The sequence below is a fragment of the Mobula hypostoma genome, chromosome 6, assembly GCF_963921235.1.
Source record: "Mobula hypostoma chromosome 6, sMobHyp1.1, whole genome shotgun sequence".
Taxonomy (NCBI): Eukaryota; Metazoa; Chordata; class Chondrichthyes; order Myliobatiformes; family Myliobatidae; genus Mobula; species Mobula hypostoma.
This window is the reverse complement of record NC_086102.1, coordinates 154,939,216-154,963,609: the sequence shown is the minus strand read 5'-3', so window position 1 is coordinate 154,963,609 and position 24,394 is coordinate 154,939,216. Positions and strand designations below refer to the sequence as shown.

The 24,394-nt window shown below is 40.8% G+C and overlaps 1 protein-coding gene across 7 annotated transcripts in view; it reads right to left on the bottom strand.

Annotated features, from left to right (window-relative positions):
• LOC134348518 (calcitonin gene-related peptide type 1 receptor-like) overlaps positions 1-24,107 on the bottom strand; it is a 98,455-nt gene extending 74,348 nt beyond the window's left edge. For 4 of the 7 annotated variants that reach the window (XM_063052018.1, XM_063052021.1, XM_063052020.1 and 1 more), the window contains exon 1: positions 21,220-21,488. Coding sequence is in view for 1 of the 7 variants with exons in the window: in XM_063052017.1 (XP_062908087.1) it covers positions 12,207-12,236 (30 nt within the window). In the remaining 6 variants the exon portion in view is untranslated. Of the gene's footprint in view, positions 1-12,206; positions 12,244-21,219; positions 21,489-24,098 lie in introns of those variants that run through there. The other 3 variants (XM_063052023.1, XM_063052017.1, XM_063052019.1) reach the window with 3 other exon arrangements.
• Positions 24,108-24,394: the final 287 nt, after the last annotated feature.

Sequence of the window (24,394 nt, the reverse complement as noted above, 5' to 3'; positions counted from 1 at the left end):
GTAAATGAGATTAACTATGTTTCTATGTCTGTATTATGTGTTACTAATGGCAGGAGTGGCGAGCAGCTCTGGTTGTGCAAATTTAAAAAGAAAATCTAAGCCAAAATCACAGGTGAATGACTTACAGCTGAACTGGCAGGTATGGTACAGACAAAAAGAGAAAGTTACTTTAAATTGGATAACTTGACATTGAGTCTAGAAAGCTGCAACATGCCCAGATAGAAGATGAGGTGTTGTTGCTCAGTCTTTGCATGAGGCCTCACTGTAAGAGTACAGGACATGACAGAGATGTCAGAGTGAGAATGAGATAAAGAATTAAAATGGTGGGCAACCAGAACACTAGGGGTGCCACTGTGGATAGAACACAGCTGTTCTGCGAAGCAATCCCCTATTCCATGTTTGGTCATTTCCAATGTAGAGGGGACAACATTGTCAACAATGAACAAATGCAAAAGAGTGTAAATGTAAGTGTAGGATTACTTCACCTGAAAGAAACATTGGGTTATCTAAACAGTGGGAAGGGTAGAGGTGAAAGGACATGTGTTGCATCTCCTTTAAAAAAGTGGCACAAGAGGATAAGTGGTTGATGAGACAAAAGAGTCATCTAGAGACTTGCAACAGGACAATTTCTTCAAAATGCTGAAAGAGGAAGTGGAGGAATATAAATTTGTAGAGTCATAGGACAATACAGCATGAAAATGGGCCATTCAGCCCATCTAGTCCATGTCAAACCAGTAACATCCCTAGTCCCATTGACCTGCAGCCCTAGCATAGCCCTCCATACTCCTCCCATCCATGTACATATCCAAATTTTTCTTAAACGTTGAAATCAAACCTACATCAACCAGTTGCACTGGCTGCTCCTTCCAACAGGAACATACAGACTTAGCAGTCTCAAACTTTCACTTTGAAGGCCTCCCACTTACCAAGTGTACCTTTACCATAAGACAATCTTTTCTATTCCACACTTGCCTGATCCTTTCTGATACTATCAAAATTCACCTTTCTCCAATTTAGAATTTTAACCCAAGGAGCAGACCCATCCTTTTCCATAATTACCTTGTAACTAATCACATTACAATCACTACATGCAAGGTGCTAGCCCACACAAACTTCTGTCACCTGCCCTGTCTCATTCCCTAATAGGAGATCTAGTATCGCTCCCTCTCTAGTTGGGACTTTTATGTACTGATTAAAGAAACTTTCCGAAACACATTTGACAAATTCTTTCCCATCCAGCCCTTTTACAGTATGGCAGCTCCAGTCCATATGTGGAACGTTAAAATCATCTACTTTATGTTTCTTGCAAAAGTCTGTGATCTCTCTACAAATTTGCTTCTCCTCCAGATCCTATGGAATGTTGAATGGTCTGCAATATAATCCCATTAATGTGATTATAGTAGACAAGTTCTCCAGTTTGTCCTGTCTGAGCACTGCCATGACTTTTTCACTAACTAGTAATGTCACTGCTCCCCCTTTAATCCTTCCAACTCTAACATGTCTAAAACAGTGAAACACTGAGCTGCCAGTTCTGCCCCTCCTGCAGCCAAGTCTCACTAATGACTACAACGTCACATACTGATTCATGCCCTTAACTCATTCGCCTTTCATACCATAGTCCTTGCAGTGAAATATCTGTAATTCAGAACAACAGTTCCACCACACTCAACTTCTTTGTTCCTTGACTTTGTATGCAGGCTTAGCAACATCTTTCTTCAGAACCATTCCACTCTCTGTTCTGGCACTCTGCTTCCCATCCTCCTGCAACTCTAGTTTAAACCCACCCCACCCCCAGCCCCCTTGCAGCACTAGTAAAATGCCCCCCTAGGATAACAGTCCCCTTCCAGTTCAGGTGCAAACCATCCTTTCTGTAAAGGTCCCACCTTCCCTGGAAGAGAACCTAAAGTTCCAAAAATCTGAAGCCAGCCCTCCTGCATGTGGTCTGGTGGTGGAATCTTCATGGAGCTTGTAGAAATTGTGTAAAAAAGACAGTATCACACTGACGTCCACATCATACATTTTGATCTGATGCGTGTAGTCACATTATAAATATGGAATACTGTACATGAAGGCTTAGAGTATACATGGAATATCTGCTTATTTAGCTGAACTTTATTGTCTATCAAACACAAGAAACACTTTGAATAATTGCCTTTGATAAATGTAACTTGACCCTAATTTCTAAATGGAAAAGTGGTTCATTCTCCTTACCTTGGTCATTACGTGCAAAAATAAATCAATAAATAAACTGTCGCACTCTACAGGAAACTGCATTTTTAATGAGATTATTTCCTCACAGAAAACACATCTGTGACACACTTTGAATTTGCCTGAGTCAAACTCAACAAGTTGCAAATGAACAAGCAGTCAGAAGTGTTTTAAAGTTGAATGGCAAATGAACCTAATTTCTGGGCTACAGAGCCACAGATCATTTCAATATGCAAATATTTTTCAGATATGGAAGATTCATTCTTGTAATACAACATGCACATCTTTAACAGTGTATAAAGAAAGAGAATGGAATTTAAGTGTGTGATAATTTGATTTATTTGAGTGGGTGTGCTCCTGTAAGTCTGATGTAATCTGAAAGTCAACTTCTAATTATTTTCTGATGTAGAGCAGTATTTAAAGTCAGATGGCTATTGCAAATAAAACTGTCCAGCGTGTCAAATGTTTCCCTTTAGTGCAGGTGGTTTGCATTAGCAAATGGGTGTTGAAAACAGCTGGTCCTGGCTGTGAAAGATCATCCTTGTTAACCTGTTGTTAACTTTCACAAATCCTGAAACTAGAAGATTGCTAAATTTGAAGAAGTGAATCAATCCCTGTTGCACATTGTCAAACAAAAAATTTGGAATTAAAGCAAATTTTAGAATCTTCTGTCCCAGTTTTGGCTCATTGACTGAACTTTGACTAGCCAATTGGATGGATGTGAATTCATAATCTAGCCTGATAGGTCAGGGTAGAACTAGATGAGCATGATCCTAAATTGTTGCAAGGCTGTCAGTATGGATGAAAATTAATTAGAACCTGGATGTCTTCTCAAATAAACTTAGAAGATTCCATGACAAATGCAACTTCTCTGAAATCTTGATCTGTACTCTTTTTGTAAGTAGTCATCACTCTAAAACATTTTTTTGTGCTAGCATTGATATATGTGAGACGCTGCTATATGCAACTTGCTTGTTGTCTTTCTTACATTACAAGATTACCTCACTTTATGAGTACTTATTCACAATGAGCTTCTGGACTTCCTAAGGTCATGAAAACTGCTCTATAACTCTATCTTTTTCTCTCGTCATTTTCCTTCTCTCTGCTTTTCTTTCTCTTTCTCTTCCCCCCCTCTCTTGGCACATCATTGTGGTTTCCATTGGTCTATTTCTGCTATTAGCCCCTTTAAAAAAAATGTGGAGATAATCCTTGAAAACTTGAAAAAAGAAGTGACTTTCATCATTATATATATTTCTAAGTATTTTGTCATAAATGTCAAACTGCAATATTTTTGTTGTATTATGCACACTAGAGGTTTATTTTCATAATGAGTGAAAAGTGCTGTTCTCTCTTTTGATTATTTTTTATCTTTAAAGTATATACCATACACAGCTGTAAACAAACTTTGAACTTATCCAGTGGATCTGTAAGATAAGAAAAATAACACAGAATCTCGAAAGCTGATGGAATGTTTTCAGAACCATTTCTCAAATGACAAATAAGAAGACACTTCTAAGTGAATAAGATCAGTCTTACTCAGTTGTGCTTCCTTGTTTACTTTCTACTTCCTTCCTGGTCTTTTTCTTGTGCTGCCTCTCTCTGTTATATCACACCAGGTGTTACAGTCTCATATAACAAGCAACTTGCAGTATACTCTAGGGACCTAGATACCAGCTCAACTAAAACCAAGGAGCTATTCCACAGCAGTCTAGGAAGCAGGAATTTTACTTGAGGAATCCTGTGAGAGGTAGCATGAGGAAGAGAAGGAAGAAAATGGAAAGTGAATAAGGAAGTGTAATTAAAAATGGAGAAACAGGAAGAGAATGGGCCATTTACACCAGGAACTGTTTCAAGATCAAATTATTCACAAATAACTTCAGTAACTTAAAATGACACTCCATTGACCAATGGTCCCAAACTCTTCATATTACCATCATCATTGTCATCTTTCCAAAAAGAAAAAGCTACTAGAAAATACAGCTAACAATCTAATAATGATACAACCATTGTTGGTAGAATCTCAGGTGGTGACAAGAGAGATATGCCAATTAGTGGCATATCTTTGCAGCAAGTGGCAATCTGCATTCTGGAAAAGTTCTGCAAATTCATCAGCTCATTCTACTTGCCAGCCTCTGGGAAGGAGGCATGAGGAAAATTCCAGTGCACAAGAACGTAAGAGACTGCCAAGAGTACTGGATACTACCCAATCTATCACCAACAGAGCAACCCCTCCCCCACCACCATTTAATAACTTAAATAAAATGTTGACTGTTTTAGCAAACATTGTTTTTAGCTGTGACAATGCAATGCTTTAAGTATCTCATCAGCATGTTATAATGTTCCTAGTGGCAGCATTTCTCTTAATATAGCCCTGTTAAGGGATATCCTAAACAAATCAGAGTTCTTCATTTCATTCTCTCGGCTGTATTTTTGTCTTTCCAATCAGTATACTTTCACTCACTGCAGTGGGTTCTTGAAGCATAAACTATGGTAACATATCCACTATGTTACGAGTGGATTGCTAACTGGTAACCCTTGATTTACGTCATGGAGAACGGTCATGCGAAATCACTGCCTGACTCTGCCACAAGTAATAAAGACTCAAGTGAAGCATGTACAAGGCAATTACTTTGCAGTAAGTGGCAATCTGCATTATGGAAACATTTTGCAAATTCATCAGCTCACTCTACTTGCCAGCCTCTGGCAAAGGGGTATGAGGAAAATTCCAGTGCAGAAGAATGCAAGAGACTGCCGTGAGTACTGGATACTACCCAATCCATCACCAACAGAGCACACCTCCCCCACCACCATTTACAGCATTGCCTCAGGAAGGGATCATCTATCATATAACGATTTCCACCATCTGGGACATGCCTTCTTCTCACTGCTACCATCAGGCAAAAAGAAGAAAAGCCTTAAGCCCTGCATCATCAGATCAAGGAACAAGTTCCTTCCGACAACCATCAGCTTCTTCGACTGATCTGCATGACCCTAGTCCTAGCTCAACAATGGGATACTACAGACCACATTTTGCACTACCGTGGATTTGTCTCTGATTGCTTTTTGCTCCAACTTCTTACTTTGCACAGTCCTTTACTGCTTATACAGTTTATGTTCTATGCATTATCTGAATCTACACATTTGGGTGATGCTGCAACAAGCAAGTTTTACCTTGGACTTGCACTTCTCCCTACTTGTGCATATAAAAATAAACTCAGCTTAGCTTAAACATTTTCTGAGCCAAGTGACATCCTGTACACAGCTTTCATCTGCAGCCTGATATTACCCCAATCTCCAACAGCTGCCTTGGAAGAACCAGGTGTACTTTAAGCTAAAAGCTACAGCCAGCTTGCATTGTAGTGGTCAGCAGTATTGCAGTCAATACTGGAAAAACAAGCTGCCAGAGGAACTCGGTAAGTCAAACATCATCTGTGGAGGTAAAAGGATGGTCAATGTTTCTGGCTGAGATCCTGTATCAGGACTGCGTCACGCTGTGCTTTAACTTCACAGCTGTGCCTGCGGCATCTGAGGCTCTTTAGGAAGACATTTCCCAGCTTTGGTCATGTTTAGAAATGTTCCAGAAATTTGCACTACTGCACTAACATCTGGATGAAATCCATTCAACAGCTATAGTGATTGCTCATGATCCCATTGTACTGCTTTGCCATCAGAAGCTTAGAAAAAGGTACATGGAGCTCAGAAAAACAGAGGGCTATCGGTAATCCTAGGTAATTTCTAAAGTTAGTACATGTTTGGCACAGCATTGTGGACCAAAGGGCCTGTATTGTGCTGTAGGTTTTCTATGTTAGAACAACTATCATGAATATGTGTCTATGCAAGTGTTGTCTTCATACTCTTCCTTGACTACTGAGGATGGATGTTGATAGAGGCACATACGTGGAAGAGTTTAATGACAGTCCTCCAGACTAGGACACCTCTAGTGAGAAGCTGGCTGGAGGTGAGGTATCATATCATAGCAAGAAACCTTGAAGAAAAAGTCAGTGCCTTGATCCAGCCTTGCTTGACACCAGTCTGCTCTGAGTTTGGCACTTATGGAACTGTTACTCTGGATGGTATCAAGAAGCAAAATAAGATGGGACTTTCTCTGGGTAGCCAATTGCCCCCTTCACAGCTGCTACCTATTGCTAGCTTGCCAATGCAAGTGCTGTGGCAAGTTCCAGTCCTGGTTTAGAACTTGAGGCTTCTGCAGCTGTCTCTCCTGCAGAAGAATGGTTGTTTGGAGGGTGTTGTACATCTTCTGACTGAATCGTATCCTTGGAAAGGACCAATTACTTTGTTTTGTTAATTACATAAATGGTTGTTGCCTTAAACAGTAATTTGTAAACAAAAACGCATTGTGTTTCTAAATTACAGGGATTTGCAGTCACTGTGTCAGTACATTCTGAAGGCCCACAACCTTGCTGTGACCCTCAGAAAAATCACATAATCGGAGAGTAACATTAAACCTTATAGTTTTTAATGACAACAAGACATAGTAACACAAAAACAGAAGTATGCATTCAGCAAGTTGCCCTTCTCTGCCTTTGTGGTAGGAACTTCTGTCAGATCACTGACTTCTGTCCCAAAGCTCTTGCCCTCTAAGCCGACACTGTGATAACACTCATTCTAGATCTCCTAGCCAAAATAAACATTCTCTCCACATCCATTGTGTCCAGCTACACCAGAATTGTGCTGGCTTCCACCAGATCTTCTCTCAGCCTTTTTTAAATTCCAATGAATACTTATAAACCTAGTCAATGTAATTACTCCTCATACAGCAATTCCTCTGCCCAGAAAACAACCTCATGAACCTTTGATACATTGCCTTTGGAGCAAAAATATCTTTTTGTGGATAACAAACTAAAACTGCTTACAGCACTCTGAGCATGATCACCAAATAAGGCCCTTTTTATTTACAATGAGACACTATTGATCCTACACTCATTTTTCTTGCAATGCAAGTCAACATAACACTTCACAAAGAGAAAATCTGCAGGTGCTGGAAATCCTCCAGCACTTTGTCTCTGTGTTACTCAACATAACATTCACCTTCTTGGGTGCTTGCTGCAAATACATGTTTTTACATGCACTTGTAAATACAGTTGGAATATTGTGTTCAGATCTGGTTGTCTTATTATAGAGAAGATGTGGAAGCTTTAGAGAAGAGAGTTACCTTGATTCTGCCTGGATTGGACAGCATGTCTTATGAAGGAAGGTTGAGTGAGCTAGGGCTTTAGTCTTTGGAGTATAAGTTTAAGGTGATTGGAGGAAAGTATAATGGGGGGTGGTAGAGGTACCTTTTTTTTACACAAAGATAATGATGGGTGCTTGGAACGCCCTGCAAGGGGTGGTGCTAGAGGCAGATTAATTCATGGCATAGATTGAGTAGATAGTCTTTTTCCCAGAGTAGAAGTGTCAAAAACTAGAGGGCGTCAATTTAAGGTGAAAGGAGATAACCAAGGCAAAGAGTGTAGTGTCTATAATGCTCTGCCAAGGGAGATAGTAGGAAGTAGATTCAATGGTAACCAAAGAGGTAGTTAGACAGGCACATGGACAGAAATGGGGTGGAGGGATATAGAACTTATACAGGCAGCTGGAATTATTATAAATTGCTATTATGTTTGACACAGTTGTCCTATTTAGTACTGTTCTATACACTATTATGTTCCCTTCAAGTTTATTTCCAAGCTCTAGTTGTGCTCTCTTAATCAATTTCTTTCTCCTTCTTTACTGAAATCTAAACTATTGCCAATCCTTCTGTGTGTTACTTTGTATGGCAATTTAATTGATGCTCCTCACATGGTAATCTCTCCATCAAAGGCAGGAATGTATAACTTCCATATGTCCAAAACTTTTATTTAGCAGCAAAGAAAACTCATTTCATCCCTGAATTACAACTGTATGCTTCAAGTGAACTTCCTAATAATGATAGTAAATTTGGGTATTCATTAAGTTAATTGTGAATCATTATAAGCAATTGTATGAGAAAAGATTATTTATAGCTAGAGTTGTTCTGAGAGTTTAACTCGTTCAGCTCATCCAGATATTTCAAAATATGCCAGCCATTACATCACAACATTTTGCTTTGTATCTGTTATGTTTATTGTTAATAAAGGACAAACTTAGAGTGGGTAAAACTAACACATTTATTTACAGTAAAATGGCTACCATTTGATACGAGTGCGTGCAACCAGCTCACATGATGTCACTTCCAGTTCTGGGTGAACCACCTGCATTGTACAAGGGGAATTGCAGTTCTTTATTATGTGCAAACAAAATAACACAGTATTGGTTTCCTTGTAAAATTTGAATGCCATTTTTATATATACACGTGTGTGTATTTTTTTTCAGTATGAGTGATTGGGTAAACACTTGGCAAATAGAGGTTAATACCAAAAAATGTGAGGTCATACTCTTTGGTAAGAAGAAATGAAAATAATTAATCTGCTGTGGCTAAACAGTTTGAGTCTGTTTAGAAAACAAAGGCATACGAGATCTCGCAGGAACATGATAGGATAGATGTCCAATGATTGTACAAGTGGGGAGTCTTGAAGGTGGAACACAGTTACATTCGAAGGAGAGTCTCATTTAAAATTGAGATGCATAAACATTTCTTTCTGCAGAAGTGCTACATCTCAAAAGTTCTCTACCTTAGAGGTTGCTGGAGGCCATCTTTAGAAGTAGTAAAGATCGATGAAGATATCTTTCTGAAAGAGGAGTTCAGGCCGGCATAGGTCAGCCATGTTCATACCAAACAGTGGGGTAGGTTTGAGGAGCCAGGTGGCCTACCCTTCCTCTTGTTTTCTGAGTTCTTATGCAGTTGGTGGGACTCATTCCTCCCCAGCCACATCTCAGTTATGTCACATTCACAAGTCTTGAAGTTCACATTCACTTCTCCTTTGTGAAGTTATTCGCAGAAGTGGATCAATTTCTTCAAGTGACATTGAGACCCATCGCTACCTTCCCACTGCATCTGCTGACCCCCTACTGGCTGCGCTATCAGACCAATTATCTGACATCTGGCAGTAACTTTAATGCAATTCCCTCAACAGAAAGTTAATAGGGCCAGATTAGTCCCAGATATTACTCACAATTGACGTAGAATGGAAAACATGACCTACATTTTCAAGAAGGTCAACAGTTTTGATAAAAATCTTTTCCCTCTGAGAAGACCTACTTGTCTGGCCTTTAAACTTCAACTTATTCATAATCCTGATGCTCATGTGATATCCCACATAAATTCATGCTTACCAAACACATTTTCCTACCCTAATCCAACATCTCTCTGTTCCTTAGATCTTATCCTTGTTATTAAATCCTCCTTATCTCTGTAATTTCTTTAAAAAGCATCTCATCAAGCCCCTCTGATCTTTTGCATTCAACTTCTTATGTATTCTCTTCACACAAATGTTCCCCAACCCACCAACTATGAATTTGCTAATTATTAACAAATGTAATTTCAAGCATTTAGGCTTCACAATCCACAATTCTCTCCCATGTTTCTTTAAAATTCATTAAAATAAATCACTTTAATCATATTAATTTCACTTCTCCTAACTTCTCCTTGCTTTTCCTCATGACACCATGAACTATGTCTTGGCTTTCTATATTAGGGAAGCGTAATAAATTTAAGGTGACTTAATTATGTTTCTGTTAACCTCCATCCAGCCTAATATATCATAAAACATTGCCATCCAGTTTGATTACTATTAATAATTAATTAGTAAAATTTTGAAAAGCTATTTAGTTAACAAGACCAGAGCAAGATGCAAACCAGACTTTAAAATATATTCAAGACTTAACCTATGTTAAATATGTCCACTTTTAAAGGTTTCATTTAAAGATTCATGAAGCTTATTGCAGGATAAATGCCTAAAAGGCTAATACAAAATGACAGCCTTGCATGCAATTTACAGACCAGAATTAAAGGCTCAAAATTAATTTTCAAATGCATACCCAGACACTAAGATTTCCATCAAATTTGATTAATCATAATTGAAAGCTGACTTACAAAGTATAAGCAAATGTTAGGTGCTGCATTCCAAACTAGAGCCAAAGAAGTGGGAGGTAGAATTGGATTTAAAGTTGCATCAAAGAACATGAGGAAAGATTGGTGACTGTATCCAACGTCAATGTGTGCTATTGTAACACAAAAAAAGCTCTTAACAATGTAGAGTGGGCAATGTTACAAATGACAGCTGCAGAATCTGTACTGTACTCTCAGTACACAGAATATAAAAGCCTGAGAATAATTTATCATTCAGTTCACAGCAAAGTCACCCATACCTATCAGATTTCCACTGTGTCCTTTACAAAGATTTACAAGATTCTTAAAATTGCAATACAGTGCAGAATAGGTCCTTCGAGCCGCGCTGCCTGGCAACCCCTGATTTAACCTTAGCGCAATTTACAACGACCAATTAAGAACACAAGATATAGGAGCAGAATTAGGCCATTTGGATCATCGAGTCTGCTCCGTCACTTCATCACAGCTGATCTTTTTTCCTCTCAACCCCAATCTCCTGCCTTCCTCCCATAACTCTTTATGCCCTGACCAATCAAGAATCTATCAACTTCTGCCTTAAACATGCATAAAGACTTGGCCTCCACAGCTGCCTGTTGCAAAGAATTCCACAGATTCACTACTCTCTGACTAAAGAAATTTCTCCTCCTCTCCATCCTAAAAGGACACCCCTCTATTTTCAGACTGTCTTCTGGTCTTAGACTCTCCCACCAAAGGAAACATCCACTCTATCAAGGTCATTCACCATTTGATAGGTTTCAATGAGGTCCCCCCTAATTCTTCTGAGTTCCAATGAATACGGGCCTAGAGTCATCAAGCTATGACAAGCTGTTCAATCCTGGAATCATTTTTGTGAACCTCCTTTGAACTCTCTCTTGTTTCAGCACATCCCTTCTCAGTTAAGGGGCCTGCTCACAATACTCCAAATGAGGCCTCACCAGATAGATTACATCCTTGCTTTTATATTCTAGTCCTCTTGAAGTGAATACTAACTGACTCAACCTGCAAATTAACCTTTAGGGAATCCTACACGAGGACTCCCAAGACCCGTTGCACCTCAGCTTTTTGTATTTCCACTCTGTTTAGAAATTAGTCAACCCTTTCATTTCTTCTACCATAGTACATGACCATACACTTCTCCATATTGGATTCCAACTACCATTTCTTTGCCCATTCTCCTCATTTCTCTAAGTCCTTCTGTAGCCTCTTTACTTCCTCCACCTATCTTCATATCATCTGCAAACGTTTCAACAAAGCCGTCAATTGCATCATCCAAATTACTGACCTATAACATAAGAAGAGTCAGTCCCAACGCAGACCCCTGTGGAGCACCACTAGTCACCAGCAGCCGGTCAGAAAAGGCTCCTTTTATTCCCACTCTCTGCCTCCTGTCAATCACCCACTGCTTTATCCATGCTTTCCTTTAATACCATGTGCCCGTAGCTTGTTAAGCAGCCTCTCGACCAACCGGTCCATTGTTGCACCAAGAGAGGAAACTGCTGCACCTGGAGCAAACCCGCATGGCCGTGGGGAGAACATACAAACTCTTTACAGACAGCAGTGGGAATTGACCCCGGGTTGCTGGTCCTGTAAAGCATTGTGCCAACCACTATGCTACCCTACATATTGGAGTGTACTTTCTCATAAGTGTGATACATTTATATATTTGGGTTTCTATAATTTGCATCTAAGGGAAAGTGGATAATTACAAAAATATGAAATGAATAGAAGTTGTTGATTTGATGAACTAAAGGGAAAAAATAGATCAGCAGGATTCAAATCATCTTTTTCCATGCTGAGCATTCTCTGTGGTAATTTGATGGTTCTGAAGATAGTGCTTCCAGAGGCTTACCTTCCAAAAGCACATAGACCTTTACTGCTCAGATCTAACCACTGATGGAGAAAAGACAGTTTGAAGACTGTGGAGTTTGCAAACCCAGTTTTTAAAAAAAAAAAAAAAAAATCTCAGATGTACCTTGATATAAAAGATGAAGGATACCTCCATTTCAAGAAATTCATAGTCTTGAAGCAGCTACCCATATCCCAGAATTCAAACTTTCAAAGTGAAGGGAGGAGAACTACGAAATAGGGATAAAACAAAAAGTTGCAATGTTATCAGGTTTCAGAACTCCAACATCATTACTGCCATGAGAAATACTATTAAGGCATTTATAATTGTCCTACTGAAACTAAGGTATGCCAGAAGTAAGATATTTGTAGACATGGCGATGCTCAGGAGACTAGAAATTTCACAACTGAAAAGCCACTGATTTAAACTGTATAGGTCATGCTGATTATTGTAGATGTTTAAGGACTCTGATGTGATCAGACTTTGTTCAAGTCCTTACAAACAGATTTATCCTTAAGCCCTTTTCCAACAACCATAGAGAATTTCAAATATGCCCTCCACATGTTGAAGTTCCCAAAGGTCACAACTTATTAAATTGATTATGTTTCAAGAATCTCAGTTTCCAAGTTTTTCCATTGTGCCCAACTGCAGAAGACACCTTATGTCACAATTCACCAAATAACATCAGGAGCACACTCAAGGGAACCCAAAATCTGTCTGGAAATTGAAATCTTCCTTCTAAGTATTCCAAAGGTATCGAGAACTTGATTCTAAGTGTGAATCTGAGTCTTTTGTGGCTTCTTTTTCTGCTTTACTGGGAGTTCTTCTAAATGCTGTTAACAGCCAGACTAGGATTTGTTACGTCTTACCTGAAAGAAACTTCTGCTTCATTCTGGACAGATTGCACAGATTCCGCATGTCATCTAAAACTTTTAACAAACTTCTAAAGATGCACAGTGGAGAGCATCCTGACTGGTTGCATCACAGCCTAGTATGGAAACAGCAGTACCCAAGAACAGAAAAGCCGACTAAAAATAGTGAATACAGCCAAATTCATCACAGGAAAAGCCCGCCCCACCATTGAACACATCCACAAAGAGTGCTGCCACAAGAAAGCATGGACTATCATCAATGACCCTCACCATCTAACCTATGCTTTGTTCTTGCTGCTACCATCAGGAAGGAAGTACAGGTGCCTTGGGTCCCATACAACCAGGTTCAAGTACAGTTATTACCCTTCAATCAACAGGCTCCCAACCCAGTGTGGGTAACTTCACTCACCTAGACTCTGTACTGATTATAGAACACAACTTATGGACTTACTCTCAAGGACTATCCAACTCATTTTCAGTATTGTGTATTTTATTTATTATTTGTTGTTGTTCTTTCTCACACCTTGTGGCACACTGGGTGGCATTTTAGCCATGTCTGTAGCACTTGACTGCCTTTTACGAGGCTGAGTTACTAGCTCAACACTCAACTCAGCGCGGATGGAAAACATGCAAGAATCCAGCCAGATTCGAACTCGGGACCATTTGCCTCAAAGTCCAGTGCTGATGCCACTAAACCACCGGCTGGCTATTAATTTATTTTCCTTTGCATTATACAGTTTGCCTTCCTTTGCACATTGTTTGCTTCTCGGTTGTTGTGTGTAGTTTTACATTGATTCTATTGTACCTTCTTTGTTCTATTGTGCAAAATGAATCTCAGGGCAGTATACTTGATGTACTGTAAACACTTCGATAATAAATTGATGTTGAACTGTGAAAGGATAAATAAATTGTGACAATGTCCAGTATGCTGGACACTGATGGGGCACTGGTCACACTCTTTGGTTTTACATGGTATGAAGATTTTAGTTGCATTGCAATTGTTTTTGTCAATTCAGCAATCCTGCTCACTCATTTGTTCTTTTATTAAATAAAATGAGCTAAGTTGTCCTGTGTGCCAGGAAATTGGATGATAGCAGAATCAGACCGGAGCTGGTCAATATGTTAGCAAGAATAGCTTATAGGGAGATAAGTGGAGGAATATGATTGGCAGGAATTCTCTGAGGGCCAGTGTAAACTTGATGAATCAAATTACCTCATTTAATACTGTAAGGAAAATATGAGATGGGTGCATGTGGATCAGTGATTGATCTGCAGCTGTTTACAATAAGTATTCATAACTCGAAGAAAGAAAATACAAGTATGTGGAACGACAAGTTGTGAGGAGGATACAAATGCTTTACAAGTACATATTGATAGGCTAAGTGAGTAGGCAAAATGTTGGGAGTACAATATGGAGAAAACGTGAAGTTGTTCACTTTGGAAGGAAGAATCATAAAACAGATTATTATTTATAAATGGAGAAAGACTGCAGAAAGCTGCACCACAAAGGGATTTGGGGGCCTCACACATGAAACATGAAATAAAAGAATGTTGTTAACAGTTTTGATCTGCTTATCTGAGGAAAGATATGATTGGAGTTAGTTCAGAGAATTGACGAAGAATGAGATTGTGTTATTATGAGGATAAATAGTTAGAGTTTAAAAGACTGATGTGTAATCTTACTGAAGGTTCTCTGAAGCTTAACAAGTTAAATGCTGGGAGGATATTCCTCCTCATGGAAAAGACCATGAACCAGAGGGTAGAGTCTCAGAAAAAAGGGTCATCCAATTTGGATTGAGTTAAGCAAGAATTTATTTAGTAAAAGGTACACGTGTCTTTTGAATTCATTGCTCCTGAATGTTGTGCACCTTGAATTCTGGAATGCATTGAAATCGGAGATAGATTTTAATTCAGTAAGGCAATCAAGTATTGTGGAATTAGAGGGGGAAGAAGACTTGAGGAAAGTTAGATTAGCCATGATCTTACTGAATAACAGAGCAGGCTCAAGGGGCCAAGAGGCCTCCTCCTATTCTTATCATCAATTTAAAAGGCAAATTGAAAGAAGTCCAATGATACAATTAGCTTTTGGAAGCAGATTCTGAAATAAATCAGTTTTTAAAATTGTGTTTAAACTTATATATTTGAGTTTTTTTTCTCAGTCCAGAATTGGAAAGATTGGGAGACATTCTATGCAGGTGCAAAAAAGTAGAAGTATTTAGTTCATATCATGTGAGCATAGTACTCGTTCAACCTTGAGCTACCCTATAATTAGTTAGGACTAACTGAAAGAAGAGCTAGTAAGAGATTTGAAAGGGGGAGGGGGAGATGCAAAATGATAGAAGACAGGAGGGGGAAGGATGGAGCCAAGAGCTGGACAGTTGATTGGCAAAAGGGATATGAGGGGATCATGGGACAGGAGGCCCAGGGAGAAAGAACAGGAGGAGGAGGGGGAAACCCAGAGGATGGGCAAGGGGTATAGTGAGAGGGACAGGGGAAGAAAAAGGAGAGAGGGAGAAAGAATGTGTGTGTATATAAATAACGGATAGGGTACAAGGGGGAGGTGGGGCATTAGCAGAAGTTTGAGAAGTCAATGTTCATGCCATCAGGTTGGAGGCTACCCAGACAGAATATAAGGTGTTGTTCCTCCAACCTGAGTGTGGCTTCATCTTTACAGTAGAGGAGGCCATGTATAGACATATCAGAATGGGAAAGGGATGTGGAATTAAAATGTGTAGCCACTGGGAGATTCTGATTTCTCTGGCAGACAGAGCGTAGGTGTTCAGCGAAACGATCTCCCAGTCTGCATCTGGTCTCGCCAATATATAGAAGGCCACATCAGGAGCACCTTCCATGTCCCATTAAAGCAGGATCTCCCAGTGGGCACACATTTTAATTCCACGTCCCATTCCCATTCTGATATGTCTATCCACGGCCTGCGGTCTCTGTCTCTGTCTCCGCCCCCCGCCCATCCTCTGGGTTCCCCCCCCTTCTTTCTCCCTGGGCCTCCTGTCTCATGATCCTCTCATATCCCTTTTGCCAATCACCTGTCTAGCTCTTGGCTCCATCCCTCCCCCTCCTGTCTTCTCCTATCATTTTGGATCTCCCCCTCCCCCTTTCAAATCTCTTACTATCTCTTTCAGTTAGTCCTGACGAAGGGTCTCGGCCCAAAACGTCAACTGTATCTCTCCCTAGAGATGCTGCCTGGCCTGCTGCGTTCACCAGCAACTTTCTGTGTTGCTTGAATTTCCAGCATCTGCAGAATTCCTCGTGTTTGCACCTATAATTAGTTATTTGGGAAAGTGAGCCTACCCCACCTCTGATAAAACGCCAGTGATTTTACTGAATACAAGGGAATATCTAAGACAAAATCCTACAGTTTGCAACAGCCACATAAATGTTTTGATTCAAGTAAGAAGTTTTAGAATTAAATTCTCTGAGAGATCAAACAAAAATAATTAAAATTGCACATCTCACAAAAAAACTCTGAAAATTACAATACTTCTGGTGAATGATTAAAATCTAAAATAACATTCTGATTTCGCCTTGTAAATTTGTAACAAACTGCTCAGTTTTTAGTATTTTGAATGGCAAATAAATCATAAGACCATAGAACATTGGAGCAGAATTAGGCCATTCAGCCCATCAAGTCTGCTCCGCCATTCCATCATGGCTGATTCCAGATCCCACTCAACCCCATATACCTGCCTTTTCGCTGTATCCTTTGATGCCCTGACTGATCAGGAAACTATCAACTTCTGCCTTAAATGTGCCCACGGAGTTGGCCTCCACTGCAGTCTGTGGCAGAGCATTCCACAGGTTCACTACTCTCTGACTAAATCATTCCTCCTTCGCTCTGTTTTAAAAAGGTTGTCCCTCAATTTTGAGGCGGTGTCCTCTAGTTCTGGGTACCCCTACCATAAGAAACAACCTCTCTACATCCAACCGATCCAGTCCTTTCAATATTTGGTAGGTTTCAATGAGATTTCCACCCCACCCACCACATTCTTCTAAATTCCAGTGAGTTCAGGCCCAAAGCTGCCAAACGCTCCTCATATGTTAATCCCTTCATTCTCTGAATCATCCTCATTACCTCCTCTGGACTCTCTCCAATGACAACATGTCCTTTCTGAGATAAGGGACCCAAAACTGTTGACAATACTCCAAGTGTGGCCTGACTAGTGTCTTATAAAGCCTTGGCATTATCTCCTTGCTTTTATATTCTATTCCCCTTGATATAAATGCCAACATTGCATTTGCCTTTTTTTTTACCACAGAATCAACCTGTAAGTTAACCTTCTGGGAGTCTTGCACGAGGACTCCTAAGTCCCTCTCCACCTCTGTTGTTTGAACCTTCTCCCCATTTAGATAATAGTGTACACTATTATTCCTTCTGCCAAAATACATTATCGTACGTTTCCCAACACTATTCCACCTGCCACTTTTTTGCCCACTCTTCCGATGTGTACGAGTCCTGCTGCAATCATCTAACTTCCTGAACACTACCTACCCCTCCACCTATCTGCGTGTCATCCGCAATCACAATCACAATGAATTCATAAGAAAGAGAAGATGGTGTATTAAAGGCACAAATTTCCAAAAGTCTAATATGTCCACCTAAAAGAGACGTGAAACCCCCTGCATATATCAATCAAGGCCCAGAAAACCACATTAGGACTCTGCTATCAAATTCAGCCAAAGCTGCATGGAATGTGTAGTGTGATGCTGCACTCATTATTTCCCAGTGCGTGATTCAAAAGGGGCTGGTGAAGTCCACCAACAACCAGATGCTTATGTTTATTAACCACCTGATAGAGAAGCAAGAATGCTTTGCCGTGCTCCATATCAATGCCATAGGTCAATGCTGACCCAGTTTCAAACACATTTACCTCCTTTCCTACTTCAGACCTTACCTTCAAGAAGGTTGATTCACACCCACTGCCTGGGGCTCAATTCTTAGCAAGCCTCTGCCTGACATCTTTGCACTTGATCTTGATGTTGCTTATTCAAAGTCAAGGTGAATTTATTATCAAAGTACATGTACTGTAAGTCACCATACACTTCCTTAAGATCCATTTTCTTGCAGGCATTTGCAAGAAAGTAAAGAAATACAACTGAATTTGCGAAAAACTATACATAAGAAGGAATAACGAACAACCAATGTGCAAAAGAAAACAAATTGTGCTGATAAAGAACTAAATAATACTGAGAACTTAAGTTGTTGAATCCTTGGAGGTGTGTTTGTAGGTTGTGGAATCAGTTCTTCATTAAGATGAGTAAAGTTATCCATGTTGGTTCAGGAGCATGATGGTTGTAGGTCATAAATGTTCCTGAACTTAGCAGAGTGGGACCTCAGGCACCTGCACATTCTGCTGATGGTAATGGCGAGAACAGGGCATGGCGTGAATGGCGGCGATCCTTGATGGATGCCGCTTTCCTGTGGCAGCACTCCATGTGACTCTGATCAGTGGTGGGGATGCTACGCCCCTGATGGACTGGGCTATAGCCCCCACTTTCTGTAGATATTTGTTGTTGAGCATAGGAGTTTCCATACCAGTCTGTAGTGCAAGTAGTTAGGATACTCTCCAACGTGCACCTATAGAACTTCAGCTGCGACACCTCATTTTAGGCCAGGCATTGCCTGCACTCCATCTCCTATCTCACTCTGCTTGAACAAGGCAATAACTTCACAAAACTCTTCACAGTGATCCTTTACCCGTTCGCATCCATCTCCTGGGCAGGCAATCGAGAGGAAAGATATTCCCATTGACTGGCTGTGGTGTTTCGCTGTGTTTCCCATTGTCCCCCATTCCTGGGAGAATCTTATTCTCTGCCCTCTCTAATTTCACCCTGTCCCTTTGCTCCCTTGCACCAGTCCTGCCCACACATTAACCCCAAGTTCTGTAATAGGTGCAATACAAGTTCCCCAGCATGTACTCCCCACCCACCATGCCCTCCATCGACATACACAATATAACGTTCCTATCCTCATGTTGGAAACTTGTTATAGTCTCACCCCGTCTTCCTCAATGATTCATTCCTTCTGACAATTCTACTTTTCCCCCATCACCCACCCGGTCCTGACTCAGATCTTCCAGCCTGCATCCTCTTTGCTCACCAAGTTCTTCTGCTGTGTCCCTCCACTCCTACTCTTCCTTGCTTAAAGCCCAGAACTTCAACTAATTTGTTTTATTATCTTGCCTAATTTATTCTTAGGCTTGGCAATCAGTTTTTTTTTTACATTAAACCTCCATGAAGTGCCTGGAAACATATTATAGTAATAGCATCAAGCAAGTTATTTTTATATGTAATTATATAGTTTACACTACTGTTCCTGTGCCTTGCTTTTGTACACAGCAATTAGCAGATTGTAAATTTAGTTTAATTATGAAGCAACAAACAAGCTGTGGGGGGGGGCACAGTGGGTCAGGCAACATCTGTGGAAGATTATGGACAAGTGATTTCCTACAAGTCCATACAATTTATTACCTTCCAAAGATGCTGCCTGATCCATTGAGGTTTTCTTTTTGTTGCTCCAGATTCCAGGATCTGCAGCCTCTTGTGTCTTGGTTTTAAACATAATGAGCAGCATTACGGCATGAAAGGCATCTGGTATACAATTACTTTCATTTTTCTCCTTAAATAAGATTTTTTTCCACTTATAGTTGTAAGAGTGCATTAAGTGTGAATCCTCACTAAGACCAGGTGTGATTATCACCAACAAAGTACATGTGTCGCCATTTCAAAGCTACAGACTGAAGACGGCAATAATGAACAAATATTTTCTTTCCCTGCATACAACTTCAACAACTTCTTCACATGTTATGTGAATAAATAGCATAAAACAATATCGATGGTATTTCCGTAAAACAAACCTTGCGGTTCCCCCTTGAGGATGTACGTTGTACTGCACCACAACTGAGAATGCTGGTAAAGAGTTAAACAGCTTTTCCAGGCAAAGCTAATGCGTATTTATATCATTTGAAATAAGTCAATTGCTAATCCTTGCAGAGTGCATTCTAGTATACCCGATTTATTTCTGCAAAACGGCTCTAATCTTGAGAATGACTATTTGTTTCAGCTAATCTATCAACCTCTTTTTCACGGTATTGTAATATTCTTTTACTCCCGTTACGTAAATAAAGAACACTCAAAATGCTGAGTTCCTCCTATATTTTGTGTGTGTGTAGCTCTGGATTTCCAGCATCTGCAGATTCTCTTCCCTTATGTTTATGTAAATAACGGAAGCTCCCAAAGGGCATCACTAAAGTGTTGCCGATAATTATACGAATAAGTTAAAATATGCACAAGTTGATTACCAAGATTGCCGAACAGTTGTGGAGTCAATACTGTATTTTACTCTGACATTTCAAAATTTTATTCCTATACAATTAACCTTCTCCCGATCCCTTGCTAGATGGTCTTACTTTCTATCTGCCCGGCACTTACTAACTTAATCCGAGCTTTTTTTTTAAGTGCTGAGCCAAGAGACTACATCCAACTTTTTAAGAATATATAATTGGCAGCGTTAAACACGGTGCTTTCTTCTCTTCACATAACTACTTCAGACTTCGCAGACTGCAAAATCAATGTTATTTCGAATTATTTTTGTATTAATGTTTAATTCAACGTAAAAGTGACAGATCGTCGCCTTCACCCCTACAGACTCATTTAAATAAAATACACAAATACGTGCAATGTATGTACAGATTTTGGCGCATCATTAGTCAAGGTTAATTAGTATATTCAGGGGGAAATGTTTGTTAGGTTTACTAGAGCGTTTTTATTTTTGTTAACAATGGACGGGGAGGGTGTCCACTGCTGGTTGTTGTAGGTTGCTAAAATCTTATTCTGCCAGAACAGATGGACATGAGGTCTGGGGTCTAAAATAGAAAGGTATGCTACAATCTCAAACTGCTTTCAACAATTAATGCCTGCTTCCTTTGCAAACGAAAACAAAACACAAAACGTGAAGCCCATTTACTCCACAGCCTAAAGAGAGCGGACTAACACTATAATCTGTCCGCTAGAAGTCAAACGCCAAACGTGAGGAAGCAGTTTGTCGGGAGTCGGAGGGCGAGCTATGAGGACGCGACTCATTCTGCTAACACTGGCGACTGCAGTTATTTTTACAGATGCTAATTCCGCTGTGGAAGATCAGCCAACATACACTGTATAATATATCAGGACATGGCTTTCGCGGGAGATTCTAGAGCTCCGGATAAATCTAGTTTTAGGTGACAGAATAAACAACTGTATGTTGTACTTACCAACCAGAGCAGGAGTGGGTCGTCAAGAATGGGAGGGGGAAGGGGGCGGGGAATCTCTCTGCTTCTTTCCAAGCTGCAAATAACTGGTCCTTCTGCTTAAGGTTAGAAAGTGAGGGGGTGCCGAAGGGTAATCCAGAAAGAGATTGCCAGTCACCGTGCCGTACACTCTCAGAGTGTATAGCAGCTCCTCTTGGGCTGCCTGCTTTAAGTTTAGTGCTGGAAACACTGTCAGGAGAGTGAGTGATCAGGACAAGGGCATCATCATTAGCGGGCAAGCCTCCGGCTTCCTGTTACATCATTCTCACCCCGCCTTCAGCTCACCATCGTCGTTGGGGGGGGGGTGCTGATCTCTAGCTTTACTCGGGAGCACCCCTGCACCTGAGGTGCAGCCTGCCCCACTCCACGCCCGGTGAAAACCGGCGGTGAGGAAGCTTGATCCGCGACAACTACTGCTCCGTGCCAATAAACTTCACGAAACACAATCAGTACTAAATAATGAAAGGCCGATCGCGACCTAAAGCCTGTCGGCGCACTATACACAAACACGCACACAGCGCCGGACAGAAATTAAGTTGTCCGAAGAGTGGGGCATACATAACTTGGATTCGCCGTCATTCCCGCCGGCTAGAAATATTAATTTCGGAGTAAAGGGACATAAACAGAAAGGCAAGGTTACAATTGGGAGGGAGTAGACTGCGATCGTCCTCATAGTTAGGTCGTTTCAAGCGTTATTGAACGTTAAGGTTGCTAAAGACTATAAGGCAAGAGTGTGTGAAAAATCCGCAGAACCTCAGGACAGCTACAGTTCTGGTTTGTTTTACTCAGTAATACAAACCACGGTCCCCAACAGAATCGGAACCACCGGCATGTGAGGTGAAATTTGTTAATTTAGCAGCAACAGTTCAATGCAATACATAATCTAGTAGAGAAAATAATAATAAACAAGTAAATCAATTACAGTAGACGCATATTGAATAGATTTTTAAACGTGCAAAAACATAAATGCTGTATATTTTTTTTAAAAAGTGAGGTGGAATCCAAAGATTCAATGTCCATTTAGGAATCGGATGGCAGAGGGGAAGAAGCTGTTCCTGAATCGCTGAGCGTGTACCTTCAGGCTTCTGTACCTCCTGCCTGATGGTAACAGTGAGAAAAAGGCATTCCCTGGGTGCTGGAAGTTCTTAATAATGGACGCTGCCTTTACCGATAAATGGGCTCCTAAGCCAGTGGTTAGCAGCGATAGCGTATTTCAGCGCAGACCCAGATTCGGCACGGTCAGTGCCGGCTGACAGGGGATCGGTGCCAATGAGATGCCAGTTCTCTGACACGGACCCTTGTAGAGAACTGTAGAATCTTATACCAACCACTCACATCTATGACATTCAGTCTGGCATCGTCGAAACCACTGAAGTCAAGGACTGACCATTGGAAGGCCAATAAACCAACAGTGCATATCACCCGAATTTCGAAACCAGTCCAATAGATCTCCAACGATTCTCGATATCGAGATAATATGAATACAAAAATGAGCCTGGTATTCGGGTTGCTATCGCTGCTGGTGTCCACCTCTGTTTCTGTCTGTATTGCCGGTGTCTACCTCAGCTGATATCCGCTTCTCCGAGTGTCTGTTACTACTGGTGGCCATCTTTACTATGCCAGTGTCCATTTCTGCCCGTTCCATAGAGATAGGGTCCCACTCCGCCCGTGTTAATGTCCATAATTACTGGTATCCATCTTTGCTGGAGTCCACCTCTGCTGGTGTTCACTCCTGCAGATGTCCATTCTGTTGCTGCCTATATCTCCTGGTGTCCATTTCTGTTAGTGCCCGGCTCTTCTGACCATATTGCTGATGCCCACTTCTGGTGTCTATCATAGCAGGTGTCCATCTCTACTAGTGCCAGTTTTCCTAGTGTATATTTATTTATATTCATTCATTCCCTCTCCCTCCCTATTTTGCTTGTGTCCAGCTCTGCAGGCGTCTGTCTCTGCTAGTCTCCCATTCAGTCTATTCCCACTTCTGCTGGTGTCTATTGCGGTTGGTCTCCTCCTCTGCCAGTGTCAGTCCATTGCAGTAATCATAACCATCATGATGGTGGCATTATCTGCTGCTGTCTATATTGTTGACAACTAACTCTACTAATATCCTTCTCCACGGGTGTCCCTTTCTGCTGTTTTGCATCCCTGCTGGGGCTTTCCAGCTAGTTTCCACCTCTGTTGCTGTCTACTTTTACTTGCGCCACATCTGCTGGTTTCCATCTCTGCTAGTGTGTCTTTCTGTTGAAGAACTCAGTGGGTCAAATAACATCTGCGGAGGCAGAGAGAGGGTCAACGATTCGGAATAGTCCACGAATCGTCTCAAGACCCTCCATCGGGGCCCTAGACTCCAGCATCTGCGTTTCATTTCTGTCCATCGCTTCTTGATAGTAAGGCAATCTTTACCTCACAGCGAAATGCAGATGGTTTTCTCTGAATAGCCTGGGCATTCAAAACATCTCGGGAGAGCTCGCTGATCCCGCCGTAGTGCAGGTGCAGCATCGGACAACGGACAAGATACCAGAAGCGAAATGTTACCCGTTCTACAGTTACAGTTTGACCGAAGTTTGAGCGGTTTATTTGATCTATTTTCAGATGTCTTTTCTATACTAGACTATGTCAGTTACAATTTCAGTACAGTATCAGAATTAGTTCAACCAGTTGGAATATTTCCTCCTACAAAGGATGCTATTACTCTCCCCTGACTCTATACCCAACCACCCCGGTGTCCCGGTACTGAATGATAAATCATCGTTAAGTACTGTCGTTTCGTACTGCTACCTCACTGGCTGAGTGTCCCTAGTATTTTCCGTTTTTATTTAAGGATACACTGGCTGGATCATTACCTGCTCCAAATTTTTCATCAGCGGCAGTTTTCAAACACCGGCTGGTTCGCAGAATTATGAGGAGCCGCTCGGCAGGGAGCAAATGGACATGCTTTTAATTGCAACCTTTGTTCAAAGAATTTGGAAACTGCAAAGCGTAATCCGGATTCCCCAAAAGAGCGCATAATTACCCTAGTTGCATTCCATTCGTTTATTGTTAAGAAAAAGGTTGTATTTAACAGGAAAAATGAAGGTGCTTTCATCTGATTTTAATTTTAAAAATCCTGTTACATAGTTGATCTTGACAACTTTCTAAC